The sequence below is a fragment of the Protobothrops mucrosquamatus genome, unplaced genomic scaffold, assembly GCF_001527695.2.
Source record: "Protobothrops mucrosquamatus isolate PMUCROS unplaced genomic scaffold, P.Mucros_1.0 scaffold_45, whole genome shotgun sequence".
NCBI classification, from domain to species: Eukaryota; Metazoa; Chordata; class Lepidosauria; order Squamata; family Viperidae; genus Protobothrops; species Protobothrops mucrosquamatus.
Window position 1 is genome coordinate 210,713 of NW_015386121.1, and position 27,709 is coordinate 238,421.

At 36.6% G+C, this 27,709-nt stretch overlaps 2 protein-coding genes across 3 annotated transcripts in view; one reads left to right on the forward strand and one right to left on the reverse strand.

Moving 5' to 3' along the window:
- Positions 1 to 248: 248 nt before the first annotated feature.
- Positions 249 to 7,657, reverse strand: FBXO48 (F-box protein 48). 2 transcript variants are annotated; one of them, XM_015810991.1, is made up of 3 exons: positions 7,538 to 7,657; positions 4,614 to 4,974; positions 249 to 1,023 (listed from the first exon to the last, which is right to left on the reverse strand). In XM_015810991.1, the coding sequence occupies exons 2-3, from the start codon at positions 4,938 to 4,940 to the stop codon at positions 844 to 846; spliced, it is 507 nt and encodes a 168-aa protein (XP_015666477.1). In that variant the 5' UTR covers positions 4,941 to 4,974; positions 7,538 to 7,657; the 3' UTR covers positions 249 to 843. The 2 variants fall into 2 exon arrangements, with proteins under 2 accessions (XP_015666477.1, XP_015666485.1); XM_015810999.1 differs by lacking the exon at positions 7,538 to 7,657 and adding an exon at positions 5,518 to 5,535.
- Positions 7,658 to 7,682: 25 nt separating this feature from the next.
- APLF (aprataxin and PNKP like factor) overlaps positions 7,683 to 27,709 on the forward strand; it is a 28,906-nt gene continuing 8,879 nt past the window's right edge. Inside the window, exons 1-9 of the mRNA XM_015811012.2 lie at positions 7,683 to 7,987; positions 11,283 to 11,354; positions 12,420 to 12,586; positions 13,897 to 14,068; positions 15,322 to 15,433; positions 19,256 to 19,335; positions 20,829 to 21,223; positions 23,602 to 23,724; positions 26,083 to 26,129. Coding sequence (XP_015666498.1) covers positions 7,724 to 7,987; positions 11,283 to 11,354; positions 12,420 to 12,586; positions 13,897 to 14,068; positions 15,322 to 15,433; positions 19,256 to 19,335; positions 20,829 to 21,223; positions 23,602 to 23,724; positions 26,083 to 26,129 — 1,432 coding nt within the window. The 5' untranslated portion in view covers positions 7,683 to 7,723. The remainder of the gene's footprint in view (positions 7,988 to 11,282; positions 11,355 to 12,419; positions 12,587 to 13,896; positions 14,069 to 15,321; positions 15,434 to 19,255; positions 19,336 to 20,828; positions 21,224 to 23,601; positions 23,725 to 26,082; positions 26,130 to 27,709) is intronic.

The window sequence follows — 27,709 nt, forward strand, 5'->3', positions numbered from 1 at the left end:
AGTGTAATTAGTAGGCTGTGAGCCTAGTTCTCACTAAGGTTTTGATATGAATCATTTGTAGGTTAAATTTTCATAAGTTTGGTGTGTGATAAAATAATAAGTATTTCCTCTGCAGAAAGTGTTAGAATTCTTCTAATATAATTTTCAGAATTCTGTTCCATTGTCTAATATGATACTGTGTAGCCTAAATAACTATTCTATGAGAATTAGGCTTTGTGGATAAAAACACTGTATCACAATTTTGAGTAATGATTTTGGATTTTAATCCTAATCTATACACACACTTATATAGGCCTATTTTAAAATTTAAAAACTGCAGTGAAATTTAATTTCAATTCAATACCTTTAATTGCAATCTTGAAACAAAATGTTTATAAACGGGTAAATCAGATTAGTCAACCATTCTTTATTTTGATCAAAGACCAGTGTAAAGATAAATCAGACTATTCAGCAAAAATCTTCTAAATCAATATACTTTAAGGATAGGTAACGTATATCCTCCATAAGTTTTACATTACAATTTCCATCATTTCCATTAATGGACTTGCAAGCTTGCATTGAAAGGAATAGCAGTTCTAACCAGTTGGAAGGACCAGTAGCAGACTAAGCCACCAGCTTATAAAATATTTGACATTATTTATAAAGTGCTTTATGAGCATCAAAAAACCATTTTTACATATAGCATTTCAAATTATGTAATAAAGAATTAAAATATTTACAGTTCTGAAAGTGTAAAATTAAATAAACATATATAAAGCAGTCACAAACCAAACTACAGAAAAGGTACACATATATATGAGTGCACACACACACACGCACACAAACGCACACACGAACTCCTCTCTAATTTCCTCTGTATAAAACTCTTTCCAATTCAGCTTCCAAGATTTCTCCCCAGGTATCTACATCCATGGGATACATACATTTTTCTGGTAAATTACTCCGTGACTGAATATTGCTATATTTTCCACTCAGCCAGTCATACTTTACTTTGCTTTTCCAGTAGTTTCTATGCAGCGTGACCTGATAAAAGCAATTAGAGAAGAATAGGAGATATAAATAAAGATACAAAACATATATTTCTTATGTATAAAACGTCTTATCTTGCAAACAATTCCATAATTAATGGGGAAAAAATCAATTCTCATCTTCTTAAAAGCTGACTTTAAACCACATTATTCCTATTTTTCACAGATGAAGAATAATTTCATAATGTGAAAACTCTGGAAAATCCTTTCATTTGAAAGGACATATCTATTCCATACCATATAGTTTTCATTGCTTATATTGCAAGTCATTTGAAGCCATTATTCTAAGAATTACTTATTCCAGGGAAAAAAATAGAATGGATTTCTAATATATTGCTGCCCACTAGTGATTCATGGAAATTATTACACTCTCATCTAGAAGATTCAGAGCTTAAATCATTGTTACAACCAATATGTTTACTGAAACTTTTTTTATATAAAAAGAAAAAGTACTTTAAGCAGAAGTGGATTAGATTAAAGAAATGGTGAGTTGGATGAAGAGCTTGATTCTTTCTCTTCTGGACAAAATCACATCACCAGCCAAAAGGTCTTTCCCTCCTTTTTAATATCACAATACATATTTGTTGCAATATTGAATTACACCTGTGCAACTTTGATAGTGGATTCTGTTAGGCCTTTTATTACATACCTTGAGACCCTTAGGAACACGTTGTTACATTTTGATAGTAAAATGACGATTTTAGACATTGCAATTTGTTACTGTCAATTTAAGATATACTGTAAAATATGTTAAATAGAGCTATATAAATCTTTGATCTATAGTTGTTGGTAATTGCTTACGAGTCATAGTTTAAGGTGATGGTATTCAGCAACATCTGCAACAAAGCATGATGATGCCAAAATGACATGCATGGGATAATGGCACCATGCAATGGATGCCTCTACGTACTTGCACCCCAACATTTGAGGCAAATCTGTAAGTTACAGCATTTGTGTGATAATATCACATTTTATCACTTGCCCCCTTCCTATGGATGCCAATGGTAGTATTGATTTTTAATGTATTGATCTCAATGGCCATGTGACTATGCAAAATTTTATAATGTTTCTCATTATAAACCTGTCTAACAGCACGGAAAATCTTTTTGAAAATTCCCCACCAGAAATATCTTTCAGGTGCAGGAAAAGAGCCTTTCATTCCTTCTAGGCTAGGCTAGGTTTTCCCTTGGGAGTTGTGTTTAGTCCCCATTGTCTAAATGATTAGAAAATCCATAGAGATTCATGTCTTTTGTTAGACTTTTATTGTTTTGCTTTATTGTTTATTTTATTGTTAATTCTAATACCTGCTCTTAATTTTTAGACTGTTTTTTCTTTTTTTTATTGTATTAAAAATAGAAAAAGCAGAAAGGAAAAACAAAAACAAGCATGACGATCCTTCTATTGTGCCCCCTTATAGCTTAGGAAGCTAGAGATAATGCAGAAAGGGAGAATAAAGTGACCCTTGGTTGTAAAACGTACCCACACTAATCATATGATAGTTGCATACGTAGTGAGAGTGAAGTTAAAAAGTAACTGTACCTGAGGGTAAAAATACATTATGTGTTGCTATTAGATTTTTTTTCTTTGTCATCTTTTTTTCTAGGTCTTTTATGAATAGCCAGCTTTACTGCTAGAGTATTCTATCTGGCAAGACAATAAAAAGATCTATATCTGTCTCCTTAGGCAATAACAAAATACAAAGTCCTGCAAACTGAAATAAAACAACTGTGGCAAAAGAAAGCAAAGCAACAGTAACAGGTGCCTTGGGTGCAATCCCAAAACAACTGGAGTACCATTTGATCACCACTGACATTGACAGAAACACCATCAGTCAATTGCAAAAGGCAGCTTTACTCAGAACAGCTTACCTCCTCTAACACCATCAAACATCAACATTTTCCTATCTCAGGTCCTTGGGAAGGGTTCAATAGGTGGATAAAAATGCCAAATCCAGTTTGAATATCTGTCTGTGTCATGAGCCATAATAAAGTCTTAACTGATTCTTATAAATATGGTCCCTTATAAATATGGCAAATAAATAAATCAAGCTTCAGAAATAGTGAAATATGGCTGTTGTTTATAAAACATATGGTTTTGGCAAGTTAATATATTGAGTTCGCCTTCAGTGGGAGAAAAATGTTTAAAGGTGTTTCAAATGATAAACAGAAAATGCATAAAATATATCTGGCTAGTTTTTGCTCTAGAAATACAGGAGCGAAAGACTGAAAGGATGTGCAGTTTTTGTTTTGCAATTTATTTGTGTGTTATATGAGAAAACATAGTAGTTAACATGAGGCTTCCTCAATTATGCGATTGCTGCATGATAGAAGATTTATTTTAAAATAAGCCCTCCTATAATTGCCTGTTATCCCAATACAGTAGACTTTTTTTTATTAAATAGAAACTATAATGGAAACTATGTTTCTTTCTGAGAAACTGCCTAGGCTTCTTATAGAAAGCAGGAGAGTACAACTAGATCAGGGGTGTCAAACTGTTGGCCCGCAGGCTGGATGTGTCATGCAGAAGCCGCGCCCCCCCAGCTCTGGCAAGGGGAAAAAACTCACGATACATCGCGACACGTCCCGTGATGCCATGAGTTTGACACACCTGAACTAGATAATTGTACTGTTGAATCAATGCTAAAAGGGACAGCAAGCTATGGCCTGCTTCATGAATCTCACAAAGGTGCAGAAGTTTGATGTCATGTTGTTGCCATCTATCCTAGAGGATGGTCTCTCCCTGGACATAATTCAAGAAAACAAGTCCGCTTGGAATTATTTCTGGGTTTTGTTTAGGACAGGGATACATACCCTCAGTGGTGGGATTCAGCCGGTTCGCACCAGTTCGGCAGAACCGGTAGCTAATTTTTTGTTGCCCAGGTCCAGAACAGACTTCTGGAAGTGGCATCCACACAGAGAACCAATTGTTCACATATTTGAATCCCACCACTGCATAGCCTGCAGCTTTAAACACTGGCAACTCTTATTCTGAATTCGCTGTGAGCCCAGGCTAATAAAGTTTTTTCAATTTCAAGCATGGAGAAATGAAAACTGGTGTGAGTCCTAAAATAGGCTTGTCCTAAAAAAACAACCCTAAAATAATTGCTGTTCCAAAGCCGGAAAATCCCATCTGTGTAATGCAGTTCTGTCCATTTGAAATCCTCCCTCATCTTCTGTGCATCTTGATCTCTCTGACGCCCAACCAGCAAAAAGTTATTTATTCCTTCAGCCTAATTTCCTAGAATTGGAGTGAAGTGAAGCCAAACTAATAATTCAGATATTCTATACAACAATTTCTATATTCTATTCTAAATAGTAAGGCTTTCACAAGCTGCAGTCCAAAATTACTAGCAAAATCTTGAAAGCAACTACTTATAGGAATATATTGTCTCCTGCCATTTTTTTTTCTAGTTTTGCCAAAAAATAAGACAAGTAGCTTAGTCTTATACTACAGATTAACCTTCAAGTAAATACCCTAAAAGCTTGACAAATTTCAACTGTGCCAAAAGACTTAGTGATACTGTGCATGGAATATTAGATCTGGATATAAGAGATTATACTATAATCAAGCATCAATTAAACTTACTTTCCATGAGTACCCTTTTCCTCTGTCACCATCAACCTCTCGCTGACAGACAGCTCTTATATTTAAACAGTGGTGTTTCCATAAATCATCATAGTGCTCAATGGTTTGGTTCCAGCTTTTGCAAGTTGTTGCTGCATTGCACAAGCTCTGAATGTCAAGTTTGCTAAAGATCTTTAAGCTGACTTCTAGTGGAAATAGTTTCACAAAGTCCCCTTGACTGTTGCGTTTCTTCTGTTTGGAAGATTTAAAGAACAATTTCTTACAAGTAGTCGTTGCAACAGTCTGCTGGTTTTGTTTGGATGATTTCTGTTTAGACCCTTTTTTCATAGTTTAGACTTTGTTTAAATACCAGTCAGCCTGTCTGGAAAAAAAATAAAATTATTAGAAATGAAACTATAATAAACTCTGTTTAGAAACATTTGCTGCTACTTAATGTCATTAAAGCACTATTTCTGGCTAAGTATCAGTGCTATGTACATGTACACAAAATATCTCTCTGTATATAGTGACTATGAGCACAATCATTTTGGGAATTTGGGTTTTAATACTACTGCTTACTGTTTTTTCTGAATAATACTTTGCCTTTCTTAAGAAACATACTGTATAGATATGTGAGTGGATGTGTATGTGTATGTGTGTCCACATAGGCAGGCATATTTTTTTTCCTATTCATTTAAATGGAGCATCTTGAAGTGATACACTAACTGAAAAGTAGCAATTATCCAGAGACAAATTTTCCAATCTGAGCCAAAGGAAATAATTGCTCTCAGATTTTTGCACATACTACACATGTCCACCATATGAAACAATTGACTGTTTTGCTTCAGTGTGATTATGAACCCCTGGAAAAAATGGGATATAAATCTAATACATATCATTATTACTTTATTCATTTCCAACTCACACTTGTTTGTTGCTTGAAAGCTGGACAAACGTTTCTATGACTGCAACAAAATTGCTTTGGCAGCTGGGCCTGAGGAAGTATCTGCTTGGAGTGAAGCTATTCCTCTGTGTAGGGTGGAACACAGTCTCACTGGCAGACAAAAAGGGTGACTTAGGATGATTGTTTACCTGAAGGTAAGGATACATTCATGGTCTATCCATGTATCATTCATGTGTATTTATTTATTAATTGATTGCTTAGTTTTACATCCTGCCTTTTCTTCCAGAACTGAAGAAATGAAAAATAAAGGAAGATCACCATGGTGATCTTTCTTTATTTTTTCACAAGAACCTTACAAGGTAGGCTAGGCTGAAACCAATTGACCCCAAGCCACTGGCAGAGTAGATTTGCAATTGGGTCTCCCAAGTCATACTTAACACTTTTATCCATTTTCATACTGACTCCATTGTAAGTCAAAGATCCTACATTATGACTGTAGTCGAGGCCTGTAAAACGTGATGAGCCATGATCAGAATCTGAAGACATATGACAGAATAGCATAGATGGGACAGGTAGTGACTACATATTTATATGACAAAAACCTGTTTTTCTGGTTGAACCACTAACTATTATTCTTAAAGTTTTGAATCTTCAGTTTTAAATGACTTCTGCATCCTACATAAAGCTCGCAGCCTGACAAGCGTGGTCTGATTCCTTCTGTTACTGCAGCATGACAAATTTGGTAGTGTGGTTGGGAGGAAAATTTAAGTGATGCTGTCAATGATCTTGAGCCATTCTTCTAAAAAAAGAGACACCTTGCCCATCAACTAAAATACTTTTTATTTTCTCACAAAAACACTCCTCAAGGCTTTTGCAGTAGGATGGTGAAAGGGGGGGAAACCCCACAGAAGCCTGGAATGTTTGGTGGGGCTGATATTGTGCTGAAACCAACATTAGGGGGGAAAAAAGGCACGAGGAGCTTGGCAAGAGGGCTGATTTAGTAATAAGCTAAGAAGCTAAAGGTCTTATATAAATGTAAATAAGTTTCACCTGTTAACAAAAGAATTGGCAGTTGTTTTGCACAGCCACACAAATAAGCCATCCTTTAATATTAAATGCAGCGTGAAGGGAAATATGTAAGTACTGGAGTACTTGACTACTGTTTCCCTAGGATTTAAAATTGGGTGGCTTAAAACATTTTTTTGGAGGGGGTTCCAATGTAAAGCAATTAGCAATGCAAGCTTCATCTATTTAAATGGATCAAAACTATGTTTCTCTCTTTGGGAGTTAGTGACTTTGAACAGAATCTTGAGGATTCTTTCTAGAATAATTTTTGAAGTATTGAACCTTATTAATAGTCATCAAATTTACATACACCTCAAATAAAAAGTCCATGCATTGAATTAGAATAAAAAAACACAATTAAACACACTAATTAGCTCTCTCCTGATATATGTAAGCAGTTTTTTTTTATTTACAGTTGCAGCTAAAATAGGATGGGCTGTAATAAAAAGTGAATATATGTAGCTCAGGGATGAACTGTGGAGTCCTTAGAACTCCAAGCTTGGTTGTTCACAGGATGGATTGTGTTTGTGGGTGCATATATACAACTGTTAGGAATGGCGAACTTTAAAGGAGTTGAAACGAGGGGTTCTTGGTGCTCTCTGAGCTTGGTTGCTTTCTTGCAAACATTTCATTACCCAAACTAGGCAACATTATCGATGCTAGTTAGTTGAGTAATGAAACGTCTACAAGAAAACAACGAAGTTCGGTGAGCACCAAGGACCCCTCATAGCGAACTTTGGATATTATAACGGGACACTGTGCACTTTCCACACCAGCTCTGTATAAGTCTACGAAACTGAAAGGAATTCGCCTGAGAATGTACGTCAAGGGATTCCCACAACCTCCCCGAGACACCCTTATTCTCAACGAGAATAACGCCGCTATTTAACTGCCCCGCTCCCCAGCTCCGCCCTATTCGGTGATTGGATGCAATCGCGACGTCACCGACGAACGCAGGAGGCTCGAGGCTCCTCACCTGGCTCCCGGCCCTCCGTTTCAGCCAACGGTTTTAACGGCTTCTCCCATTCGAATTTGTTCGTTTCCTTTTTTTTCTTCCCCATTGCAAATTACGTAATCAAATTACGTGATTGCCGATAAGCATTTTGGGAGTTGTAGTTTGATGGCGAGGCAGGAAATTCCGTAGTGGATTTGTGGCGCAGTTATGGGTGTGTTTCTTTCAAAAGGCAGCGAGTTATTGGTTACACCGGAACGGCATGCTTCAGTTCAGCAGATAGGAGGGGTATACGCAAAACGGGACGGACGGTACGTTGCTGTTTTTTCTTCCCCCTTGTGGAATCTTACTTCCAAGGGGAAATGCGAGAGGCCTGTTGCCATGTCTGGGTTTCATTTAGTGCCATTGGACGGGGGTTGCCCTTTGCCACTGCCACTCGGGGAGACAGTGATAGGAAGAGGCTCTTTTTTGGGAGTAAGTGCCACAGCGATTCGCCAAAGGAGTGCCAGTTTGTGTAGTATGTTTGTGTAGTTGACTGGGAGGACGAACGGCACTAGCAGCGAGTTCGTGAGCGACCCCTTTGTGGGCAAGTGAAGGAGATACACACTTCCTTTACATTGAATCAGACCGTGAACTTTACGTTTCCTTACAGACGGCACTGTACCCAAACAAATTTGGGAAGGCGGTACCTTTTACCTTGATGGAGGCTTTTCAAGATTTAAGCATGCTTTTATGAAGTATTACAGCGTCTTTACCTGGTCATGCATTCAAAGCAACCTGATGGACCAATGAGACCCGCCCCACCAGTCAATTAAGGGGCTTGTCTTTTGGAAAAACTTGGTGAAATCAATCAATAAGATTTAATGGACTTTGTTTGCAAGCTAACAAAAAAAAATAACATATCAAGGTGGAAAGGCTAAAAGAAGCAATGTTGCTTGGTTGAGCCACTTAATAGTACAATTAAAGGAGTCCAGATCATTGCACCAGATCTTACATGCATGTAATTCATATGTTGATATTAAATATGCATATTTTATCCACATTGGTAGGACCTCGACTTAGAGCATCTGATAACTTTAGTATAACTTGTATTGTGGCTTGGTGATATTAGAAGAATAATTTGGGGTTCCAACTTGAGCTGGAGTTGCTGATGAACAAATCAAAATGAAATCCAAACACTGAGGAAAGGAGATTTATTTATTCCCGAAAGAGGTTTGCTCTTGGGATTAGGTTACAAAGAAAATGGGGTGCAGAGACTTTTTGTACAGGGGGATTGATCCTTGCTGTGGACTTGGGGGGCATGATTGTGTACGTGCTGTCAACAGTTAATTGTCCTTTCTGATTAGATGTGCAGATTGAGGTGTTTCTGCCCTGGGCTTTGATCTTGAGGTCTATGTCTTTGCCACTCCTTGTAGCCTTTCCTTATAAGGAGTAATGATAGGAATATATGTAGAATACAGAGTTTAACTTGGATGTTTTTTGGATCCCAAACCCTTTCAATCCTGTGACTAGTGCAACCTTCTCAAACAGATTGAACAATGGGAAAAACCCATCTAAAAGTTTCAGTGTAAATTTTCCCCTTCCAGACAGGAGAAGGATATCTCATTCTAAGAGTGAAATAAAGGCCATATGAGGATCCAGTGTGACATAGCGCTAGGTTGCAAAATGCAAAGCACCAAATCTAATCTAGGTTCAGCCATAAAGTTTGCTGGAGGTTCACCAGCTTGTAGCTACCTCTCAGGTCTCTCAAAGAAGGAGCAAAAAGTAAAGATTCTACAACAATACAAATACTACTCCTAGCAACCTTTGGTGCTATGCAAATGCAACCAATTACTCAGCTCCTAGGTGCCTACTTTGCTCCATTGGATGAAATCTCAGTCTTCCTGAACTCACTGTGTGGTACTCCTACCAGCTACCTCTGGTGCTGTGCAAATGCAAACAGTAACTCTTCTTTGTTTTTATAGTAATTTTATTAAAGTGTAATATTTACAATAGTAAAAACTAATACAAACTAAAAAAAAAAGAAATAATAGAAAGGGCAGAAAGGAAAAAAATAAAAACAGAAAAGAAGAAAAGTATGTAGCAAACAAAAAGTAAAAATTTAAAAATAGTGTCCTTTCAAAACCACAGACTGGGTTTGAGCAAGATGGCTATTACTTCATCTCCTAGAGCTCTGAACCAGCAGGAGACCCTATCTTGTTGTCTCCTTGTGAAGAACAGCTGTCTGAAGAACTTACTAGGCTCTGGAGAGGAATTATCAAAGAGACTTGCTGTCTCTTCATTCTACCTCCATCAGCTCTGCTTTTCACACAGTCTTCCACCAGAAGCCTTTTGTTTCATTCTCTTTGAATTAGTTCTTATGGCATCCTTTAGCACAGAGGTCCCCAACCATTTGGGCACCAGGGACTGGTTCCTTGGAGAGAAGTTTTTCCGCAGACCAGAGTGTGTGGTTTTGTGTGCTGCCTGCATCTCACAGATGGGGCTTTGTTTGCGGACCAGTTGCTGGCATGCCATGGCTGATACTGGTCCATGGATTGCAGGTTGGGGACCCCTGCTTTAGCATACTAATTCAAGGTTGGAACCTCTTTTTGAGTCCAGAACCATACATATATTCATTATAATTTCAAGAAAAACAGTATTTTTCATACAAATACATTTAAAGGCATATAAATATGTAAAATGCAAAAAGAAAAGCCAATATAAGCAATAAATACAGATGGATAACCACGAAATCTCAAATAACCAGCTTTTTTTATCATTGGAATAAAATTCCAATTTTCAAGTTGTTTCTGAAAGTTATAACATTTTCTTTAAAAATAATGTTGCTTTGGTCAATTTTTTATTTCATCAACCTCATTGTGATTGTGCTTTCTAATTTGCAGATTATTGTTTACTTTCAATAGTTGAAAGAAGATTATCACACTAATACCGTAATACGCTATATATTTGATTGAGTATAGATATTGTATTGTCCACTAGAGGTCACAATATTCAAGTTCTGTGAAGGAACCCCCACAATTAATTGTACTTCTTGAAGGCATATTGTATATTATAGTTATGTATTATTACATACTTGAAATTATAATTATGTTCTCAACTCTCATTTTAGTTTAATAAGGGCTTTTCCAGTTATTCAGAGCTGTGTAAATCTTCTAAGTTGATGACCACAATAAAAGAAACTACAAGGCAATTTGTTATATGGTATTACTTTTGTATTCAGTTTTTATGGATCACAGTTGAAATGTTTAAGGAATAATGGCCTTTCATGCTTGTATTTTGACCTATTAGCCATGATGGATACATACCAAAAAAGGACAAGGTTTCTGTATCTTTAATATGAATTTACTTAGATATTGTTTGCATGATTATACCTACCGTCTGAAGCTCCCATTCTGTAATGCTGTTCAGGTGGAAGAGCTCTGTTTTTAGTTAGTTGCTTTTCGCTGTCTATTTTCCAGATAGTGAATATAGATTTAGAAAGTAAATGGAGATGCTCTTTTGTTTTTCTCCTTTCTCTGTGCCTTAATATGAATATGTATTTAAATTAGCTCTTTAGTTCTTAATTGGATAGCTTAATCTGTATTTGACATGAGTTGCCATGCATATTTTATTGTGTGTAAACAGGATGAGCAGTATTTTCATTTTAATAATAGGTAAAACAAAACAGTTTATCTTTGAAGGAAATAGCTTATTTATACAATAATTTATTATACAAAAATTATTCCCGTCATATTAACTGCTGAAAAATAATTGAATTGTCTATTTCCAGGTTACAGATAAAAAAGTTTCCAGGAAGCATGCTATTCTGAAAATAGTTGGTGACCAGCTTAGCATCAAACCGGTGGGTAGTGTTGAATATCCTTTCATTTTTAGCCCTAAATGGAAATAGAGGCTTAAATGGTAGAATTCAAAATTAATAGTGATATATATATAGCTTGTCCAGGAGGCTTGAATCAGGCAGAGATAGGATGCTACCATATATTCTATCCTGTTATTACATCATTTCTGCAAATGATATATTTTCTGAAGCCCTCACATTGATACAATATGGCGCAAACCCAGGAAAAACCATGTTTCTTTTAAACAGCTGCAAACAATACCAAAAAAGTGCCTGCACTGGATCCAAAGCACATTTACCTTTTCTATTCTTCTAGTTCACATGCTACCGTATAATGACAACAGGCTGGCCAATTATATTTGCACCATGTTATACCAGCTGAGCCTAACTTTTATTTAAGAATTACTACTACCGTTAAAGGAGCTACATATTTTTCTAGGCTTACATAGAAAGTTGAAAAGGAAAATGCCTATTGTAATGAACAACATAGAGGTGCTGTGCTGTGTTTCAAAATACAATTGGCCATCACTTCAAATTTCTCTTTTCATTTCCTAAGTATCTAGTGAATATATTTGTGAAGTAAGATTGAAAGAACAACTATCTTCAATAATCCAATAGTCTTTAGTTTCCTTCTTTCCACTATAACATGGGCATTCCCGGTGAGTGAAAAACAGCAAGGAAATGTTCTGGCTTGCATCTCAGATGTTGTTAAATAATTGTACCATCTGTGCAAAACAATCATTTGACATCATCATGTCTTGTGATCATTATTGTTAAGCTCTCCACAAGGGAGCCTGAAATTCTCTGTAGTGGCATTTGGCAGGAGTGTAAATTGATGGAAATACCTCATGCAAGGAATTTTCTTGATCCTGTACTAGTAAACCTTATTTGTGGTCTGTGAATTCAATTAATATATAACAATCATTTTCTCATTGTGTTTAAAGTAATTACTCTCCCAGAATAAGCTGCATTGCTGCATTGTAATGGAATCAATCCACATTAAATAAGCCTATTAAGTCCTACAAGGTCTTCACTGATATCTGTACTAAGAGTCTTCTTAATTGGCAGGTCCATGTGAACCCTTGTTTTTACTGGCCTGTTGAAGATGACCAACTATTTCCACTGGATAAAGATAAGTGGCATCAGTTGTGTCCAGGTGACAGTTTTTCTCTGTTAGTAGACAAATACATTTTCAAGGTTCTGCGTACTTCACTGGAAAAGGAAAGCCTGCTAAGGTAATGAGATTTGATGTTGAAAAAGTGTCAGTGAGTTTCAGTGTCAAGTTGCCTCTTAAAATATAATCTGATATGCAGTATGCTAAATGAGTCAAATTATGTTTGAGTCATTATGATAAGTGGTAGCTGAATAAATTATTTGTTCTATTTATCTCAGCTGTAATTGCAGGTATTACTCCTTCAGCACAAAAAAATAAGATGAATACTATAACAATTGTACATATGCAAAATGTAATTAGAGATTTTGTACATACATATATACACACATATATATAAATATACTAATATTTTAAATATTGGATGTTCCTGTATTGTTAGATAATTGAAACATCATTTTTTTTTCAAAATCACAAAAAGTAATGAAAGTTGTAATGACAGTTCAAGGACAGCACTGCAGCAAACCTCTGTGTAATATTTCAGAGCAAAACAGATTTTTTTTGGGTCAAATGTTCATTCCTGATGTGGAATGGAGTAGGAACATTAGCTTTACTAAAATAGCAGGGAATAAATACCTTAAATTTATAGGGCATTAAATTCATAGTATTTAACATAAAATACTTATTTTTCTCTTGTCTATGAACAGTATTTGTTTTGTGCTTAAAACAAATATTGTAGCACTTATATATATGCTAAATAAGATCCAGAACGTATTGTCTATTATCATGGAAAAACTACAGAAGCTTATATATAGCTTATTGATTCATTACATTGGATTGTACAAATTCTTTAAAAGGCATTCTTTGGAACAGGCAGGAGCACATATGAAGCAACCTTCCATTGTTATATTTTTCTGGCTTGCACAGCTGTTTTGAAGCAGCTTCCAGCTGTCCCTCTGTACACATGCAGAACTACTTTGTTTAGCAGCAACAATGGGATCAGCTTTCCAAGCAGCAAACAAGCCTGAAAAGAGACATAGCTCCTTTAAGATTAAAGAAAAAAAGCTTCTTGTAGATCCTGCTTTTGATTCCAAGACACTTAATTTGCTTATTTCTTCAGTCTTTGGTGGCAAGTTTGGGCTGGTTCCTTTCCCCCAGCCTTAGAAGGGGGCAATGGCAAACGCCTTCTGAAATTTTGTAAAGAATACTGTAGGGACTAGAAGTCAAAAATTGACCTGAAGTCACAAAATAAAAAGGGTTAAAGGAAATATAACAACTGCAGCAACAACAATAAGAAATAATAAAAATAATTCCACTTAAATAATTTGAGTCCCAAATCATAACTTTGGGTAGAAATTTTAATTTCTTCTACTAAGTAATGAGTAACAATCTGTGCCAATCCATTGCCATTAAGAGGTTTATTATATGCAATAGGGAAAATGGTAATCTCTGTGTAGAAGACCTACCAGATCAAATCCCCACAACTCTGCAGTCAACCATGACGTCTCACAGTCAGCCTTCAGAACAATCAACAATCCCTTCTAACAAAAAACAGCTTCCAGAAGTACATTCACTTATGGAAAACGCAACCGAAATCCCAGAGAAGGTAATTTTCAATTATGGTGTACTGCAATTTTATTAATGGAAAAATTAAATGAATTTTATGATGGAGATGTTTTTCACATATAAGAAGAAATATGAGGTAGTAGAAAATCTATTTTCAGAGAAGTTGTGGTGACAGGGCTGAGCCAGTAAGCTAAAAGTTAGGTCTTTATTATCCACGATGTCCCCAGGTCTTACTTACCTTGGCCTGTCTTCCTGTGCCTCTACACAATATAGATTCAAATCCAGACAAGTGAATGTGAATTCTGTATGGATTATTAGTTTCAATCTTGTGATCACGGGTGGCATCTCAAGAGAGCTTGTTTTGGATGAAGTTACTTCTGTCATGTAAAGAGTGTTATTACCCGGTGAAAGAGTTAGGTTGAAAGTATATCTCTTTACTGTGAGTGGAATAGTCTTTGTTGAACTCACTGGGATTAACTTCTTTAGAAGTCTTTGTTGTGGGGAAAACCAGAGGAGAAAGGTGTAAGGGATATGTTCACCACCTTAGGTTACTTGTAAAAATAATAAAGGCAGGATACAAAAAAATAACTTTGGGCAGCTTGCCTACTCTGATTCAAGAACAAGACTCAGTAAAAACTGAAAAAAGATCATAGTCATCTAGAAGAGAACAGAAACCAAATCAAACAACAACAGTAACCTGTAGCCCTCAAATTATGATCACATTTGAATCTGGAATTTTGATTGTAACCTTTTTATGGTCATAAATAGAGTCATTGCGTAACCAGGCTCAATTTTACAACTATTTTTTACATTGGCCATTGAGTTACTATATGGTCGTTAAGCAAATGATTTACTTAATGCCCATGGCAAAACTTGCACAATACATGATTATAGGGTATTGCATCTAGTCATAAATGTGAAACAACTGCAAAGCATCGGAAATACTATCACATGGTTGTAGGGGTGACGCAGCAATTGTAATTCCAAGGATGGGTTGTAAATAACTTTATTTTAGTCATCATAACTTTGAATGGTTGTTAAGCAACTGGTCATGAGTCAAGGACTACCTTTAGCCTTGAGGGAGGCCAGGGAGAACAGTTAGGTTTTCAGGGACTTTCAAAACATCCAAACATGAGTTGACTAGGGCATGATACAGCTGCATTAATATAGGAATATAAGGTATTGTGACAACTATGGAGAAGGATGTTCATTGATCTCATGTATGTATTATTCTTTTTTTTAATCCCTGTGAAAAATATGTAATAATATATTAATTTCCTTTTTTGTTTATAGTTTACTCTTCCTAAAAAAGAAGAATCAAGGCCTGCTCAGCGAAAAAGACAGCTTCCAGAATGGATGCTGCCAACAGATCTAATGGCTTCAACTCAGTCAACCTCTAAAACTGGTAAGTGTGAAGATAGATTTGCTAGGGAAGTCATGGCAATTATCTTTCCTAAATTCTCCTTTTGACTATGTAATAATAAAATTTCATTAACTGTACTTTTGCTTGCGATTCCACATTGTGTCAACAACAAAATTGAGATACATAATAAAGTTACTCAACTGGGATCTGATAACTTCAACATAATCAGGATTTTGTTTTATGTTGATTGTAAAATTTTGTTGTTGCTTACTAATACAGGACCAGCCATGTTTCTAATTAAATAATGAGATGGTAATCAGACATGAGATTGACGGTGGCTTGCATTAAAAGACAACTCACCATTAGTTGATTTTTTTTCATCTGAAAAAGGTTTTGAAAGAATAATGAACAAAAATATTCCAGTGATATATTCTGTTTCCTTTTACTATATAGCAAGAACAAAACAAATTATGTCTGAATTCTAGTGTATTCTTAGAGTTATCTTAAGTGTAAAATGCTTTTTAAGAATTTTAAAATATCAGAACTTACACTAATAACTATGTAAATAGAAGTTGTCTATAGTGTGTGACCTTAAACATGCCTACATTTATTAGATTGTACAAAGGGATAATTACAGGTAATCCCAGAGTTACGAGCATTTACTTAACACTCGTTTGAAGTTACTGACAGACGCCCCCTAGTGTTTACGAGCAAATCCCAAAATCACAAATAATGCAGCACCATGGCTCTGCAACATTCACTCTATTTCCCCCCCCCCCACTTCCCACAACTGCTTTCCCCTCCCAGCCGCGCTGGATACATTCACCTTGCAAAATCTGTCTCCTTTCTACTGCGGTTTCTTTCTCTTTGAGGGAGAGGAGAATCGGCTTGGAAATGCTTTTTGCGCCGAAAATGGAAGCTCCCGGGTGCCGTAATATCACGCAAATTCAAACACAAATTCTCTGCAAAAGACATCATGGTCCCCAGAAGCTTCCATTTTCGGGGGGGGGGGATTGTTTGCTTCATTTGCATGCCTATGGGCAAAGTGTGGAATCGGAGTTGGCCGGGCACAGGAACCAATGCCATCCATTGCCCGGGTGTGCTGCTTGCTCATGTGTGCCGGCCTTAGTTTGAGGGCAGAAACAAAGCCTTCAACTGAGCGAGGAGGCATTGCAGAGCCAGGCCCCTTGTACCTGCGTCCAAGCCGCCGCCACCGGTGGCAGTAGCCACGTGAGCAGCCATGATTCCCCTGCTCCAGTCAGCCACCCACCCACCCTGCCCAACCTACTCCTTGCCTGACCGGCTGGCTGGCACAAATCCTGACCACTCTTCTCCTTGTCGTCCTCCCCACTCAAGCGATGGCAGCGGTTTGAGTTTCTTGGCTCCATCCAAAACGAAGAAAGCGGAGATGCAGCAGCAGGATTGCTCTGCGCTGCTCGCTCACTTGCGCCGGCCTTATTGAGAGCAATCCCGCTGCTGTGCCTTTGGTTTTCTCCACTCGGACGGAGCCAAGAAACTCAAGCCGCTGCTGCTGCTTGAGTAGAGAGGATAACAAGAAGAAGAGTGGTCAGGATTTGTGCCAGCTGGCCTGCCAGGCAACAAGTAGGTCAGGTCAGGCAGGGTGGCTGGGCGGAGGGGATTATGGCTGCTCAGGTGGCAGCTACCACCGCCTCCACCAGCAGCTTTGCTTTCTTGGCTCCATCTGAGTGGAAAAAAGCAGAGGCGCAACAGCGAGATTGCTCTTAACAAGTCTGGTGCACGTGAGCAAGCAGTGTACCTGGATCTTCTTGAGAACAATCCTGTGCTGTGTCTCCACTTTCTTACACCCAGATGGAGCCGAGAAACTCAAGTGGCTGCCACCGCTTGAGTGGGGAGGTCGACAAGAAGAAGATTGCTCAGGATTTGTGCCAGCCAGCCGGTCAGGCAAGGAGTAGGTTGGGTGGGGTGGCTGGGGAGGGGGGAATCATAGCCGTTCAGGTAGCTGACACCGCCAGTGTCTTGTGTTTTGAAGCGCTCCATAAGCACTGAAACACTTTTTATCCAAATGGAGACTAACACAGACTGTAAGCTTCGTATGCTTGGAATGGGGCGCTTGAGAAAGAGTCTTCTTCTCCATTTCTCAAACATGCCACTGGCAGCCACGCAGAGCTTGCAGTTGTCTGTCAGTTCTCTGTTCGGATAAAAAGTATTTCAGCCCCTATGGGGCATTTGAAAATGAAGCGAATGCTTCATTTCCAAATGACCCATAGGCGCTCTAAAAAGTCTTTTTACCCAAACAGAGACCTGACAGATTCTGGAAGCTCAGCATGGCTGCCAGTGGTGCATTTGAGAAATGGAGTGTTTCGCTCCATTTCCAACTGCGCATTTGCATGCAGACGGAGTTTCCGGTCTCCCCAAGGCCTCCGTCCTGATGAAAATTGTTCCGGCAGTGGCGGAAAGGAGTTGGGGGTGCACCACAAACACCGCGAGAGTTCAGGCTCCCATTCTTTGCAAAAGAGGATGGATGCCTGAACTTGAGCGATATTATAGGTACTCAGGAGTTTCCATCAACTCTCCTCTCCCTCAAAGGCAGAAACGGCGGCAGAGAGGAGATGGATCTTTTCAAGGTAAGTGAGTCCGATGCAGCAGGAAGGGAGGGGGAAACATGAGATATCTTAGTGGGTCGGGGAGCCCTTGGCCTGTTCTATCACTACCCCCCCCCCCCATAGCCTTCCCCACCCTGAGATACCTCATGTTCATTTAACGAGCCGCACACGTGTTAATGAGCAGGAAGTGATCTCGTTCAAGGTATGAGATTCATTTCCACGAATTCTCGAGTTATGAATGGAATGGGCAGGCTCATTAGAGTGTTTACCCCACAGTAAACCTTACAGAAACTAAGTCTTCAGTATTTTTTGTCTGCTTAGGTAAGGACTTTTTTAGTAATTATATAAATTACATTGATCAGTCTTAAAATTTGAAAATCTTTTATTTTCTTATTAATATGATAATCCCAAACTAAAAATAGTCTTTTTTTTAACCTTGCTTTGAATGGAGCCTATATACTTTCTGTATTTTGTAGCTTTTATTATAAAATAATAAAATGGTTCTGGAACATTGGTAATAAAAAGGACAGTTAAAATTATTATGCACTATTTGGTAATAATTTTTTTTAGAAATAAATCTCTGACATTCTGAAGAAGGTGGGGAGAATTTTGTCACTGTGATATAATAACGTATAATTTATTAATTCTAACATGCTCTTTGAGCAAGTATAGACATACTGCTGAAAATTATACATATTTCAATGATGAATGCTTTTTTAAATATATGTAAGCATTGGTGGAGTTGCATAAACTATAACAGTATTTCTCTACCTCAGCAACTTTAAAATATATGGATTTTAACTCTCAGAATTCCTTTGTAGCTCAGGGTTGACTGAACACTGATGATGTTATCTAGTTTGGGTAATGAAATGTCTGCAAGAAAACAAGCTCAGAGAGCACTAACCCCTCATATATTGTTTTACATGTAACTATTACAGAACATATAGACATATAACTATAAGTTTATTATGTGTATATATTTTGTTATATATACATATAGTTGTATCACCTATACCACACAATGATTTTTGAGTTCTTCAGTAAAACATTGTTTTGTGCACACTGGGAAGCGCTACAAATTTTCATCTTAGGAATGTTATTCAGTTTTGCGTTTTACAAATCAATAGAATTGGTCTTAAACAAGCAGAATGTTAATACATTGTAATTTTCTCCTTTTAAAATAAGACAGTATAAAATCTTTCTAATATGTGCAGTTATTCATAGCTTAGATGAGAAAATTGTTCAGTTCAGTAGGATTGTTTATTTTTAATCAAAATAGGTAATAATGAAGAAATAAAGCCAGATCTAAGAAAAAAGCAGAAAATTCTTGAAAGTGAAGATTCCACCCTTCTAAAAGAGGTATTTTTTTCTAATTTTTTTCAGTTAATACTTTTACTGACTTTTATTGTTCTTTTCATAGAAATGCACAATACTTATAAGGAAGAACCTGATCAATAGAGAAGCAGCTATCAAATACCAGGGCCAAAAGGGTGATTTGATGCAGTCCACATGGTTCATCCTGTTTTCTACTTCTGAAACAGATCCAATTCATTTATTTCAAACGTCCTATTTTTTTTCCATCTGATGTTTTGTGCTAGGGCTTTTTTATTTCTCACGAAGGACACTGATTGCTTTTCATGCTATTAGAAAAGTGAGAATTGAGGTATATATTCAGATACAGGCAGAATCTGCTTTTTTATCTTAATGCTAGTGACCTCAGTGGAAAGGGCTGGTGAAAAGGACTGATGGACCATTGCCCTAGTATTACGGAGAATAGCACCCCATTTCATGATATATAACTGGCCATTATATTCTTGCAAATACTAGTCCTTAGTGAAGCTGTGACTTACAAGAATGCTTTTGATTTCAGGAAGTCTACTTATTAATTCTGTCCAAATGTCATAGCTCACATGACTCTATAATGCAGACAAATCTATGACTGGTTAGATAATTTTTGTTATTGTTGCTTTGATATCTTAAGGTTAAAATATGTCACGGAATCTACCTTTATAAAATATACTACACTTAATAAGATTTATACCCAAATGGTGCCAAATCTTTTTAGTAACTGGACCCAAGAAAAGCATCTCAGTTGAGAAGGGAATTTGGGAAACACAGTTCCCTCGAAGTGGCAAGTCCACATTAATTTTAATAGTTCTGCAGTGTAGGTAAGAGAGTCCTTATTTAAGGATTGCCATATTTTCCATTTTTACTACTATATAGTCATGAGGGAGCACTTTGGGTTGTGTGTTTTTTCAGCACATATTAGAGTCATGTATAACCAATATTGGAACTTTAAATGTCCCCACTTTCGTTAGCTAGTGGGAATTATTCTTGAAATTATTTGCATTTTGCTAATTAGACTTTCTATTGACTTCCCATTTCTGTTTGTCTTGAGCTAAATTCTGTTTATGACTATTTTCTGCTATCAAAATTCATTTTTACCTCAATTTCAAGATCCTACTGTCAAAATCTCCTTTCTCATAATTCACACTATTTATTTTGCTCAGGTTTATGATTTCTAATATGACTCTGCTAATTTCCATGCTCCTCCTCCTTTTAGTATTCTATTCCCCCCACTTCTGAAGTTAATGCTAACTTTCAACTTTCTTCTAATTGCCACATTTTTCCTTAATATTGTTCTCTTTTATTTTCTAGCATTCATTGTCCTCATAATTGTTCTTCTTTGTGTACAGAAGATCCATGAAACAGGGACCTGTCTAATTTTGATTGTGTTATGTCATGTATGCTGATTAATTAATCTATTTCAAGTAAAATCTATTTTCACACAAATAACAGTAAATTAAAATCTGTTTCATGAACACTTTCATACAAATTTTCACCTGTTATAGGAGGTATTTACTAAAGATGTTGCAAAGAAAATGCCAAAGATTGGAAGTAAAAGAATATCTCAGAAAGCTGAAAGTTCAGTTGAGCAATTTAACAGTCAGCTGGATAATGAAGAGCTGGATCTCAAGTCAGATGGACAAGCATCTCAGCCTACTCAAGTGCATACAACAAATACAGAAGAAAACAAATTGGAGAGCATTAATTCTGAAACCATGCAGGTTTATAAGGAGAAGCCATCACAATCATTACTCCATCAGGGTGATATTCAAGAGACTACTCTGAATCTGGCTATTGGAATAGATACTTCAAATATAACGGAAAGTCAAGAGATGCAACAGAGTTCTCACATAAACAAACCTCAGAGGATTGCTTGCCAATATGGGAGAAGCTGCTACAGGTAAAACAAGTTCTAAATGTCAATTTACTAATCCATAACCATATAGTCTGTGGACAGGGGAGTTCTTTTTATTGTATTTATATTTAAAACTAAGCAGTTGACACATTGTATTTTGCTTATGTTAAATACTTTTCTAAGTTAATACAAAAATAATTTTATAGCACTTCTATATTGCTCCAAAGTGCTTTACAGCACTCTCTGAGTGGTTTACAAATCTCAGCATATTCCCTTCAACAATCTGGGTTCCTCGTTTTACCAACTTTTAAAGGATAGAAGGCTGAGTCAACCTTGAACCGGTGAGGGTTGAACTCCTGGCTGTGGGCCGACTTAGCCTGCAATACTGCATTCTAGCTACTGCACCACCAAGGCTCCTATAAGGCACTAATCATACAGTTTGAGAGTTTGCAATTTGGGAACTGGCATGTATTTATGACAGTCATAGTATCCTGGTATCATGTGATTGCTCTTTGCAGCCTTCCCAGCTGGCTTCCAACAAGCAAAGTGAATGGGGGAAGCCGGAATCACTTAATGACAGTGGCAAAAAAGGTTGTAAAGTTGGTCAAGATCATGTGATGGATGACTCACTTAATCAGCTGCATCAGGAATTGTATTAGCGATGAAAGTTCCAGTCCCAAATATGGTGTTAAAAACTAATACTATATTAAAAGGGAAATGGAATGCATCAAATTAGTATTGTAACCATTTTATTTGATTTAATATACCTGTCAAAATATTTTATACTGCGATATTGGATCTATCTTCTATTAGTCTATTGCTGAGAAAGAGGTCTCTGAACTCTTAAATAACTTTCAGGTAAATGTGTATGGCTGTAAATGTGTATTTGTTTATGGGTACTATAGTTAGTTGCATAAGAAGTTTGTTTTGAGTTTTCTGTCAAAACAGGTTTTTTTGTAACAATAACACAATTAAAAGTAAGAGTGTTTACTCATACATGGTTGCATCTTAAGAGGCTTCTTTTTGTGTATGCTGTAGTTCTGTAAAAACACTTCTCTCAAGGCAAAGTTGATTCTCATTCTTTTAGAATAAACGATAGCGAGGAAGAAAAAGGGCAGAATGCCTCTTAAGAGAATAACTTTGCACACCAAAAGTAGACTGAAGCAATTAGAAGATAATCATTTGACAATTAACTGTTTACTCTTGAGCAAAATCAGGTGCTAGGAGAGGTGCATAATACCAGATTGTGTTTTCATTGTTTTTAAGTTTTTCCCATTACATAGGAGGCACATTGTTCCCATATCTAAATGTCTGTGGAGATTCTCAGTGATCCAGGTCATGATTGTCCTAAAAGTGCTTTTACTTTTTCTTTTTTTGCTTGGATGAGAAGTGAAACATCTTCAAAGAAAAACAAAGTCCAGATGCCTCTTGAAAAAATACCTTTGGGATTGTTTCCATATGTATCTATATGCATGCTTTTAATACCATGTAAGAATAAATGAACATAAATAGTATCCTGTTAAATTAGAGACCTGTTCTATCTTGTCCAGCAGTTGGTTCTCTCAGTGGCCAGCCAACTGCCAAGGAAGCCTACTAATCTCCCAGCAGATGGCCCTCAGAGGCAGACACATTGCAGTCAAGGCTAATAGCCATTGATCCCCATGACTTCCTTGAATTAGTCCAGTCTTTTTTTTTTTGAAGCCAGCCAAGATGGTAGCCAATATTACATCTTGTGGTAAAAGTATATGTCTTGACTGATGCGTCTGTGTTTTGATCAAGTTTGATCTCCAGTGCAGTACGTAAATATAGCAAATCCACTGTGATCAAGTACATTCAGAGCTTGGAGAGCTGGAAGGAGAAAGACATTTGTCTGAGTTTTAAAATGCACAATATTACTATTCTTCATGTGTTCATCAGGATTAGCATTGCCAGACGTGTGCTACAGATAGAGAGATAATACAATATAGAGCTTTATAACTCTGCAAATTTTTTCTGCCTTTTCAGTTTTCACTGTCTCATACTTATCTAACATAAGCTTTATGAGGGACAGTAGATTCTCCCCCTCCAGAAAAAAACAAGGAGTTCTTAATTTATTTTATTTATTTATATATCAAATATAAGACTATCTAGCTCACTTATAGAGCAACTCCAGGCAGTTACCTTTGTTCTATAAAATTCCCCCATACTGGAATACAGTCCTATTTGGCCAATCAAATTAGGGTAAGTTTCAGAAAGAACTACTTGCTTTCTTTAATTTTAGTTGAATTATTTTTGTAATATTAACTGATTCTGTTTTTTTAATTGTTTTAATTACTGTATTTCATTCACATTAGTTCAACTGAATTAATGGTGTTGTATTTCTCCCAGCTGCATACATTTGAAATACGTCTTGATAGTTGATGTAGTATTTCTAAATTTCACAGAAAGAATCCTATACATTTCCAGCAGTTTAGTCACCCTGGTGACAGTGATTATCATGATTCAGAAGCTGTAACTCATGTTGATGATGATAGGCCTGAATGTCCTTATGGAACAGCTTGTTACAGGTAAGAATGATCATTTAGAATATTTTTGAAGTTTGGATGATAAATATTTCACTTGCATGGTATGTCATTGGGAGTTACCAAATGTTCTTTCTACTGATTGACTCAAACGTAGCACATATACAGGTAGTCCTTGAGTAACAACAGTTCGTTTCAGACCATTCAAAGTTACAGCAACACTGAAAAATGTGACTTATGACTGCTTTTCACAGTTAACACCTTTGTAGCATCCCCATGGCCATGTGATCAAAATTCAGCTGCTTGGCAACTGGTTCATATTTACGACCATTGCTGTGTCCCAAGGTCATGTGATTACCTTTTGTGACCTTCTCACAAGCAAAGTCAGTGGGGAAGCCAGATTCACATAACAACCGGGTTACTAACTTATCAACTGCAGTGATTCACTTAACAGCTGTGGCAAGAAAGGTCGTAAAATGGGGCAAAATTCATTTAATAAATGTCTCACTTAACAACAGAAATTTTGGGCTCAGTTGTGGTCGTAAGAACTACCTGTGTTTATGGAAATTGTGTAGACCCAGCTTTTTACCTGGATAAACATTACACATCTGTTATTAAAGGTTCACTCCCACCCCAAAAATAAAATCCAAAATACGAGATTTTAAGTCACACAAAAACTATATACCAAAGCAAAAAGCAGTTAAGACCATTGACCCAACCTGTTCCTGGAAGAGATTATAACAACTGCAGTCAAATACTGCATGAGTGAATCCAACTAGACACAAGTGAGAGCCTTTGTTGGAGCCTAACTTTGTGGCAATTAGGGTGACGAAAAAGGCTTATTTCTCCATCCTTATTGCATTTCCCAAGTGTTGGCCAATGGCCCTGTTCACAGCAACCCAGTCCCTTCTGGGTTAGGATGGATTAGTGGAGTATCTGCAAGGTCCCTGTGGGGACTGTTCTTCACACCTGTTGAATAAAATATTTTAGTGACTTGTCAAAGAAGAGTTTTGCTATATAATTCAAGGTTCTAAGTCCTACTTTTAATTACATTTTTCAGCAAAAAATTATTTTTTACAAAGGGTCTTGGAGAGCCATATTTTAAGCATAAGTTCCATAGGGTACATTTTTAGCAACTTGTATTACAAATGACAATTTTCCATTATTTTGGTTTTTTTTTTTAAATAAACAGCTGATTAGCTCCCATTCAAAGCTTTTTAAAACTTGATTTTACATTGTGGCTTTTCTATATGACATATCTGGGATGATGCTCTTTTACAAGACAATGATGGAAATTTCTAAAGCTTTGGAATATTTTAACTGAAAGCCCACTCTTTAGAGCATGTGTTACTGGGTAGAGTTCTTGTCTATCCCCTCAGTTGATTTCCATATCAACTATACTATCTGGGTTCTTCTTTTTGCTTGCCATTTTTGTCTTTGGTGTTATGCAGAATGTGTTGATTCTTTTTATCTCTAGAAGATTAACTTTTTATTGACTTTCCTGCAGAGGAAATTTTGTTACACTGAGGTGCCTATGGCAACAAGAATGCCTTTCAGAAAGAGGGTCTGAAAATTTTCCATCACTAATGAACATTCATTTTGCTTCATTGATTTAGCAGAAAGATACAGCCAAGGCTTTTGCTCATTACCAGTAGCTCATTAAAAAAGGTCAGAATGGATTGTTCCTCCTAATTCCCAACTTTGAAAATAAGTCTTATCACGACTTCAACAGCTTTGGGTTCCACAAAATGGTAATTTCAGTACAAAAGCCATATAACTGACCTTCTTTCGTGACCCTCAGCAGAGTTGGGTTTAATGGTTCAAGCCTCAGTAGATGGCATTCAACCATCCACACTATTGTTCTTCCCTCAAAGCTGCAGAACAGCAAGTCAAACTCATATACCTTACCCTCCCACCCCCTGCAATCCTATGTTTCTTTGCCAGCAAAGAAAAATTCTCCATTGCTTTATTTGTGGAGCCTCCAATTATGCCAAAAATCAAAGCAGAGCAGTAACTTCTCTTGCATTCTGGGCATACTAGTTTGGTTGCAGACCCCTAAGAAGACTAACATATTGCAATTCCCCGCCCCACCCCAAAAAAATATTACTCTTCAGGGAGGAATCTTAAGCATAGGAGCCTATGATAGATGGAGAAATATTTGCAGCCTTTACCAGTAAAGATGGAACTGACTAAAGCTGCCACTCCCCTAACAAATTAATAGATCAAAAGTTATTTTTTCAAAATGAGAAAATCATATTTCCAGTATGATTATAATTTATTTGCTTCCCTTGAAACAAAGATAAAGAATCATTTGCTTTGTCTTTTGTTTTTCTTTTCATTCGAATTTTCAGATGATTAGATGGAAAACTCAGGTTCATCTTTTCCAATTCTTTCTCTTTGCAGAAAAAATCCACAGCACAAGTTGGAATATAAACACACAGCTCCTCCAGGTAAAGTGTTTTTATTGTAATGTATATGAAGGACAGATCTTTCTTAAGGTAACTTAATATGGAGGTAAAATACCAAAGACTGTGCCCAGGTAGTACTGTGGAAGTGTTGTTGCTTATGTAATATGGTGCTATAATGGGAATTGATGTGATTTTGGAAGGTTTTTTTTATTATAGTTCAGGTAGTTTGATTTGGTTTTTGACTATAAATTAATTAAACAATAAAAGCAGTGTTGCTTATTAAAGACTGTACACTAACATAATACATTAAAATATATCTTAGTAAAATTAACAGATATTAAAGATTGAACAGAAATGCCATTTGAACCAACTTTGGTGAGCATTCTGGAACTCTCAGATTACCTATCAGCTAAGAAAAGAGTTCTTTTCTGAGCTGCCATACATCTGAATTACTAGAAGCACTTTTAAATCCAAGGTTAAACCAGATAAAAATAATTCATAGCAATATTGTTAATTCTTCCATCCAGCAGAATATTAAATTAAGCAGATATAAGGATTTGTCCATAAGTTGACAGAAGATATTAACCAAGTAACTGGCAAGGGAGAAGGATAAGCTGGCCAGTTATGATAAAAGTGGAGAATTATATTTAAAATATATTGAATACTGTTGTCAAGAACCTATTGCTTCAGGTTTAACCAAAATTTCTTAGAACCAAATGAGGTAGCTGTTAAGCTGTAAGATTTTAAAACTGCTATAGATTAGTAACTGCCATAATGACATAAATTCACAAGGTTAAAGAACCCAGGCAACTGTGAATGAAAACTAATATGAGCCAAAATTTCAAGCAGCGAAGTTGTATGTGAAACTCTAACAGAAATTAGACCAGATTCTAATCTTAATGTAGAATTCAATACTTATCAGGGAATTTGCAGCAGGGATTTAAAAAAATATATTGGACAGCTTTAATATAATTGAATTATGATGGTAATATATTTGCACCATATAAAATATCACTGATATATTAAATATAATTACATATACAGATTATATTCTACTTCTGACTGGAGTAAAACTATTGCATTATCAATATATTAAAAAGGAGCTTGCTGTATATAGCAAGAAAGATAGAGGAGCAACTTTGGCAGGCGGGGCAAGGGTATAAAAAAATCAGGATGGTGGGCATGACTGCCATTTTTTAAATATGGGATGAGATACATGAAAAAGTGGGTGAGGGGGCTTTGATTACATAGTTTTCATTGCCAGGATGCTTTTTTTATTATCCCTACCTGTATGGGTGTCTCTAGCAAGCTATATTCCAGTCATGTCCATAGAAATGAGAAGTGAAATGTATTTTAAAAAAACATAAGAAAGTCCAGTTGCCTCCTGATAAAAGCACCTTTGGGACAACCATACCTGGACGATTGAGAATCTCCATAGACGTCCATAGAAATAGCTTGAAAGTAATCAAGTATAAATTTGTCATGGCACAGTAGAGAATTTCACACCTTTAATCCCAATTAAAAACAGTATGAAACTATGAAACTGGGCCCCTTTCCTTTTTGCCACAAATCTTGACAAAATTTGAGTAATACAGTTCCCTAGTAGTAAGGGGCAAAAAGAT

What these genes read in the sequence shown, in the direction of transcription:
- FBXO48 (XM_015810991.1), bottom strand. Translation starts at nt 4,940, where the DNA reads ATGAAAAAAGGGTCTAAACAGAAATCATCCAAACAAAACCAGCAGACT. An exon ending in GAAAAGGGTACTCATGGAAA is followed by an intron (nt 1,024 to 4,613) that starts GTAAGTTTAATT and finishes TGCTTTTATCAG; the next exon opens with GTCACGCTGCATAGAAACTA.